This window comes from Galeopterus variegatus, unplaced genomic scaffold (assembly GCF_000696425.1).
Source record: "Galeopterus variegatus unplaced genomic scaffold, G_variegatus-3.0.2 Scaffold4742, whole genome shotgun sequence".
Lineage (NCBI taxonomy): Eukaryota > Metazoa > Chordata > Mammalia > Dermoptera > Cynocephalidae > Galeopterus > Galeopterus variegatus.
This window is the reverse complement of record NW_007730853.1, coordinates 134,605-142,501: the sequence shown is the minus strand read 5'-3', so window position 1 is coordinate 142,501 and position 7,897 is coordinate 134,605. Positions and strand designations below refer to the sequence as shown.

At 38.1% G+C, this 7,897-nt stretch overlaps 1 protein-coding gene across 1 annotated transcript in view; it reads right to left on the bottom strand.

The window, feature by feature from the left end:
* The window catches only part of LOC103603683 (chromosome unknown open reading frame, human C20orf26), a gene marked incomplete at its 3' end in the record, with an annotated part of 35,392 nt that extends 28,765 nt beyond the window's left edge, over window positions 1–6,627 (bottom strand). The window contains 1 exon segment of the mRNA XM_008588253.1: window positions 6,485–6,627. Coding sequence (XP_008586475.1) covers window positions 6,485–6,627 — 143 coding nt within the window.
* Window positions 6,628–7,897: the final 1,270 nt, after the last annotated feature.

The following is a 7,897-nucleotide window of genomic DNA, read 5'->3' as shown; positions in this document are numbered from 1 at the left end:
AAGACAGCAAGAGCTATGACTTAGAGAAAGTATATAGTTCACCATATGGAGAACCGTTTGCCTATAAATTGAAATGCAGTTTTCACTTTTTCAGCAAAATGAAAACTACTGGTATCCTAATTTGGAAGGAAAAATATTTAAACATTCCCTCAAAAAAAAAAAAAAAAAAGAAGGTAGGAGTTACCCATTTTCCTTATTGAGGAGAATAGGGGAGAAGAAAGCATACAACTGAAGAAGGAAGAGGAGAGACAATGAGAGAATAGAAAGAAAGCTATAGATGTTTCCCAGTTACGTTTTTATCACAAAGAAATACACTGTCAATGCAGGCAAAATGAGAAAATACAAGAAAAAAAATAATTTGAAAAGTCACCTTTAATACCACCTCCCATAGATAACCAATCTGTGCCAACAGTTTGGTTTCTATTTCTCCAGACTTATCTTTTTTTGAAGGTTGAAATGTACTTTGTGTGTTTTTAAAAACGGAATCACACGATCCATATTGTGTACAGCCTGCTTTTTCCCACCTGGCGACGTGTCACTTACTAGAGCAGTTCACCAAGCAGCAGGCTCTCACACACGGCACTTCCTGCTTTATTTTTTCTTTAAATCAATACACTTTGGGCTTAAATAAGAACATTTTAATAGGAAATTTACATGAGTACCTTAAATAGAAAACCAGTATCCCTTGCTATACACAGAAGGTAACTATAAAAATATAGCATTTAAACCAAAAATTGCTCATGCATGTATCAAATAAAATCACCTAGGATACCACCAGATGGATGGACATTGTGCTCAGGCTGTCAATCTCAGTGCCTACAGCCACTGTCCCCTCTCACAGGAAGTCACAGGCAGCCACATATGATCACACCCTTCAGCCACAGGGGAATGAATTAGGGGCACCTGGCCTGAGGGCCCTGCCCAGACACTGGCTATCAAGGAAAGAGGCAGACCCCAGGCTGTCCCTCGGGTTTCTAGAAAACAGTGTCCACACAGGGGGCTCCTTAGCAAGTGGACGCAGCCCTGCAACCTCTCCCTGTCTGATTAGCTGAAGCCCTTACCCCTCATCCCACCTGAGGCATCCCCCTCCAGCTCTTGGACTTCTGGGCTTCTCTGCCCTAGGCACCCAGAACCATAATCAATGGCCTGAAGCTGAGAGTCCTCCCTCTAATTCAGATGAGAAAACGCCCATGGCACAAAACCCTGTACATGTCAGCTATGATGACAGGGGTGGTGCCTCCTCCAGTGGAGGAGGAGGTGGGCAAGCATTGGGCACTGCCATCCCCTCAGGGAAGCAAGGGACAATGTGTTCCTGGAATCCCAATTCTAACTTGAAATGCATTTATTCATGGGAGACTTAGGATGGAGGTTGGGTTCTATAGCACAATTAGCAAAGTGCTAGACCGCACAGACATTATAGATTAAATAAGCTTTTGTGGGTTGCCCTGGGAAGCCAGCCACAAATAACTTTGTTTCAATGGGAAAATGCACTACAGTTTCCAAACAGCTGACTGTAAAAAATAACTTTTGCAGAATTATCCTTTTGTGTATATAATCTCCACTTCTTATTATCTCTTAGCCATTAGGTCCTCTACAGGACAGATAATCATCATGGGAGCAAAAAAAGGGAGAGATGAGGAAGAAAAGAGTAGAGAGAGAAGACATGTTTTCAACAGTGGATTTTAGACTGTTCTTTGTAATAAGCCAAATCCAAACTAAAAGATATACATCCACACGCACATGCACACAAATGCACACATACATATGTATTTCACAAAAACTATGTTAATGCTCAGATATTACCTGGCAATAGAAATTAGATCTCTTTTAATGTCTCATTTATTCAATCAGTTTAGGAAATTTTCTAGGTACAGTCAAAACTTATTTTATTTCACTATACTTGATGGAAATCTTAGTGAAGCCCAGATTTAAAAGGGACTATATCAGGGGAAGGGACAGGGAGAGGCACGGGAGCCTCCAGTGCAATAAAGTTCCACACCTGCTTTAGCTGCATAACGCAAATTTAAATTTGTGCATTTTATATATAATACATATTTATATTTACATGCATAGACATATACATTTAATATATAAATATAGTTTTATTTTCATTCAACTCAATGTATTTCAACTTTTATTTTGATTCATTTCTTGACCCATGATTATTTATAGTTGCATTTAAAATTTTTCAAACATGCAGGGGTTTCCCAATTATCTTTTTGCTATTGATTTCTAACTCCATTGCATTGTGGTCAAAGAATGTGTTATTTGTGATACTAAACACTGAAATTTGTTGAGCCCGAGTTAAGGCCTATGAGAGTGTCAGTTTTTATGCACATTCCCATGTATACCTGACAAGATTTTGTATTCTCCAATACATGTATGTGAAGCACTGTGCATATGTCCATTAGATCAAGTTCTTTGCACTGTTGTTGAAATCTTTTATATCATCACTGATTTTTAGTTGCTTGATATCCCATTTATTAAGAGAAGTATATTAAAATCTCCCATTATGATGGTATCTCTATTCCACCTTTTGGTTCTATTGATTTTTGCTTTATATATTTTGAGCTGTGTCAGGAACATCTACTTATAAGTTAAAGCTGTCATATCTCCCTCAAGAACTAAACCTTTTATCATTATAAAGGGGCCGGCTTTATCTGTAGTGGTACTTTTTGCCCTGAAGTATATTTTGTCTGCTACTGATATAGCAATATTAGCCCCACCCCACCCCTTTTCCTTTTTTTTGATGAGATTTTGGCTGGTCTATCTCTTTTCCCAATACTTTGATTTTAAATTTTTCTGTACCTTTATATCTTAGGTATGTCCCCCATATGTAAAATATGACTGTTCATTGTTTTATTTTGTTTTTAGACAATCTACTCATCTTAATATTTTAACTGAAGAATTTTGCCCAAATACATTTATGGTGATTACTAATATAATGAAATTTTTCCTATCTTTTTATGTGATTTTAATATGTCCCACATTTTCTGTTTCTTTTTTCTTCCTCTTTTCTTGCCTTCTTTTGGATTCAGGGTTTTTAAATTTCTCATTCCATTTTCCCTTCTATAGGTCAGAAATTATAATCTCTATGCCTATTTTTTAATGATTATCATAACCATGCTAATATTTATTCCTAACAACGTCTTTACCCTCTGTTCTGGTTATCAACTGGTGAATAACCAACCACTCCAAAGCTTAATGGCTTAACGCAACAACTTACTATATCTCCAACGGTTCTGTGGGTTGACTTGATTCAACTGAGCAGTTTTTGCTTGGCGTCTTGCGTGTGATGTCAGTCAGACGGAGGGTGTGGCTGCAGTCATCTGAAGATTCCATGTCTAAAATGGGTCACTCACATGGCTAACAGGTGATGGTGGTCGTTGGCTGGGTGCTCAGTTGAGGCTGTGAAATGTACATGAAGCACCTGCATGTAGCCATGTGACTTGAATTTTAATCAGAATGGCATCTGGGTTCTGAGAAGGAGCATTCCCAGAGACCCAGTGGAAGTTGCGAGACTTCCTATGACTTCGATTTGAAGTCATAAAGTGTCACTTCTGCTGCTTTCTACTGGCTACACAGGGCCAGCCCTGATTTAGTGTGAGAAGAGACTAAACTCATGAGTAAATGCCAGGATGTGTGGTTCATGGTGAGGTGGGGAAACATCTTTGTACCCTACCTACCACACTTCCTCTTGAATAAAACCCTAGGAAAACTTTCATTCTGATCATGCTCCTCCAACCAATATGCTGTTTTTGTCCTGTATTTTCATTCTAATTTATTACTTATATCTCACAGGTTAGTCATTATCAATAACATTGTCTTTATACATATTTTTTCTTAATTTACCCACATATTTGCCCATATTTTTGTTTACATACCTTCTTGCATCTTGGGCTTTCCAGCTTAGATCATTCTTCTTTCTCCTTAGAGCATATTCTGAGGTATTTCCTTTATTTAGAGTCAACTGTAAACTATCTTATTTTTTTGGTCCAAAAATTCGCTCCTTTCTCCTAGGCCTTAAAAAATTTTTTCACTAAATATACAATTCTGAGTTGATGTTATTTTTTCTCCAATATTGAAGACATTCTACTATCTTCTGGCTAGCATTGTTGCTAGTAAGAAATCACCTATTAGTCTAACCTTTAGTTCTTTTTTTTTTTTTTTCCTTTTTGTTTTTTTTCGTGACCGGCAATGGATCGCAACCCTCAGTGTCAAGCCTGTACCCGACCGGGACCGGCAACGGGATCACAACCCTCGGTGTTGCGCCCGCACCTCGCTCAGCCAGTGAGCGGCCAGTCTGTATGTGGGATCCGAACCCTTGGCGGGAGCGCCGCCACGCTCCCAAGCGGCGCACTGTAGCAGTGCGCCACCAGGCCAGCCCCTAACCTTTAGTTCTTTGCAGGTAATTTGTCTTTTTTCTCTGATTGTTTTTCAGATCCTTTTAGCTGTGGTGTTTTGCTGTTTCATTATGATGTGTTTAGTTGTGGATTCTGTGTATTTATCCTGTTCAGAATTCATTGGGTTTTCTAAGTCTAAGAATTAGTGCTTTTCAACAATTCTGGAAAATTCTCAGCCATTTTCCTTTCAAATATCAACTCTGACTTCCTACTTTCTCCATATAGAAGTCTGATTAGACTTAATACGTTCAATCTTCCACTCATATTTTTGTTTGTCTCTGTGCTGATAAAATTTATTGATATTGGTCCTGCAGCTCATTTCTTCTGTCTTCAACTGTGTCTACGATGATGTTTAACTCATCCACTGAGCTTTTAATTTCAACTATATTTTCATTTCTAGATGGTCTTTTTGACTTTTGTTCAATCATTATTTTTCATTTTTAGGGTTTTTTTATTCCTTGATCATCTTTTTAAACTTGTCTTTTCATTTTAGATATAGTGAACATAGTTATTTTATATCCTTTGTCTAACAATATCTGAAGTCTTTGAGTCTGATTCTGCTGTATAATTTTTGTTGGTGGTTCTTATTAATGGTGTATATTTCTTTGTGTATTTGTGATTTTTCCCTGTGAGCTCATGTTCCTTGGGCTTTAATCTGTGGATATTATTTGAAGTATGGGCTGAAACTGCATCCCTTCAGACCTGATTTGGCATTTATCTCAGCCAGTCTCCTGGACACACTTCTAACCTGTGACCATTTTTAATTAAATTCTCCACTTGAAGTTTTTTGGGACCACATAGATAAATAACATGGATCTCAAATCAACCTGTGCTTATGAATTCTCAGGGGAGATTTTATCTCCCTCCATTCCATGCCAAGGGTGAAACAAGCTAGTCTCCTTACTGTCCATTTTTATGCAGTAGGTTTTTATCTTTTTTTCCTTACAATGAACATCTCAGTCTTATACAAAGGGATCTCATACTTCCTGCTTGAGTTAGAGGGAGTAGATATCCTATGTTCTTTGTAAAGCTGTCAAAACAGATACATGAGGTCTCTAGAATGGCAAAAATCCTCAAGGAGAAAGCTGGTATTGGTTCCTGCTTATCTTGCGAAGCTTCTGATTTCAATTTGATAATGTTCTCTGCATAGTCCTTAACTTTTGCACTTGTGTGTATGTGTATAGCAACATTTTAATAGTTTCTATTCAGCAGACATCATTAAGGTATTTAGTATACTGTAATGCCAAAAAATGAAATCATTTCATTGATACACATTTTTAAAGCATTTTATACATATTGCCTTACTGCCCTCCAGTAAAATTGTGCCAATTTATATTAATTCATCAGTGTGATAATCAGAAACTACAATCTTTAATGTCTTAGGCTGGCCCTAGTTTAAATATTTCAATTGTATTTGATATAAAGCTTTATGATATCCAATATACTGGGGAATCTCATATTTTCAATAAAAATAATGAAGAACAGATGAAAGGATATTTATACTCCAGTGTAAGAAGGTCTATAAACAAACAATACAGGGAGAAAACAAGATCTTTTAAGAAAAAAAGTATGCGTAATTTAAAGTTTGGAAGAACAATTTAACATTTACTCTTAACAGTGGTCAAGAGCAAATCCAGGCTCTGCCACTTACTCATTGACCTTGGACAGGTCTCCCATCCTCATCTGCAAAGTGGATATGAAAGTAAATACTAACAAAGCAGAAAGCCTGACATAAAATAATTTATAAAATTATTTTATAAAATCTGGTAGCTAATGTTTCTTATTTGTTATAAAATCTGGTAGCTAATATTAACTTGTCCCAAGTGACTCCAAAAGGCAGTTGACATTTGAGCCCAAGTTTGCTTGAATCCAAAACCCACAAGAAACCTTTTCGATTTGCATGTTATTACAGGACGTAGAGACCGGCTGTTCCCATAAATTTCTTGCTACATGTTTATTCACTGTGCGGTGAGCTGCCCATACCCTCACTATAAGGCCCATAAGGACAAAGGAGTGGGACCCCTTCCTGGTAAGTGATAAAATTGATAAATGTTCTTGAACTTACTTAGCTATGTCCTTACAGAAGATAGATGATATTAAGCCTCCCAAACAGCTTCTAGGTAAATTTTCGAATGAGGCTTTTAATACAGTTAATATCCTGTGACTCTGTTCTCCAGCGATGAACCACTTCCGCCTTCCCTCTTGGGGAAGTGAGTATGGACATTTTTTTATCCTGTCCCAAAAAGACAGGAAACAGTCCACTATTAATCTGAGATGACAAGCCAGTTTGGTTACAACACCCACAAAATTGGACATTAATTCAATTTTCTTATGGTCAGAGTAAATGTGGTATGGGAGTACCGGGGCGACACATTTTCCCCTGGTGGTAGTGTATGATGTCTGTCACTGCAAACCAGCTGGCATGGTTCTCCAGAGGAGAATGAAGTTTCTGAGAATTGGCTTGACTAGAAATTTCTGCAACTGTATTTTTTGTTTCCAACAAAGCTACTTTAATATGTCCTAACAATAGGATTGAAAAACATTGAAAGGAATTATTTATTGATCCCGCATTTTCTCATATTTAATTGGCTACCATGGCATTTGCTCAAGAGTTACAGAGAAATATTGACAGCCACTGCCTATGTTCCAAATAGAGTTCCCCAAAGTGGAGCCCTTGAAGGACAGCAGCCCTGAGAGATATTCTAGACAAAAAAAGTTTCTGTGGTTAAGTAAGTGTAGGGAATGCTTGCAATAGCCTTCCTGATGGACTGCCCTACCCATTAAAGTCTTGAGAAGTTCCATAAAAAGTAACTTGATTTATTTGTATAACCCAGTTTTCCCACACCCTTTCTGAACAGAATCCCTAATGACAGAAACAGTGGACAGCCTAAAGTTCTAGAAAGACACTTTGGTAAATGCTCCTAATAGGAACAGTAGGTCACTAAATAATTTTAACCTCTTTCTCAATGTCTCAGTGTCTGTGTCTGTCTTTCTCCTTCTTTTCTTCCCTCCTGCATGGTTTGAATGTTTGTTCCCTCCAAAACTCATGTTGAAACTCAATCCTCAAGGTGGCAGTATTGAGAGGTGGGGCCTTAAGAGGTGATTGGATCATGAGGGCTCTGCCCTCATGAATGGATTAAGGGTTAGTAGATGAATGGGTTATCATGGGAGAGGAACTGGTGGCTTCATAAGATAAGGAAGAGAGACCTGAACAAGCACGCTCAGCTCCCTCACCTCGTGCTGCCCTGTGCCACCATGGGACTCTGCAGAGTCCCCACCAGCAAGAAGGCCCTCACCATATGCAGCCTGCCTGATCTTGGACTTCCCAGCCTCCAGAACTGTAAGAAATAAATTTCATTTCTTTATAAATTACCCAGTCTCAGGCATTCTGTTATAAGCAACAGGAAATGGACTAAGACACCTCCCTTTCTTCCTTCCTAGGGAAAACCATATTAGATACTAGCCAGCGGGCTCTAAAATAGGGAAATCAATCT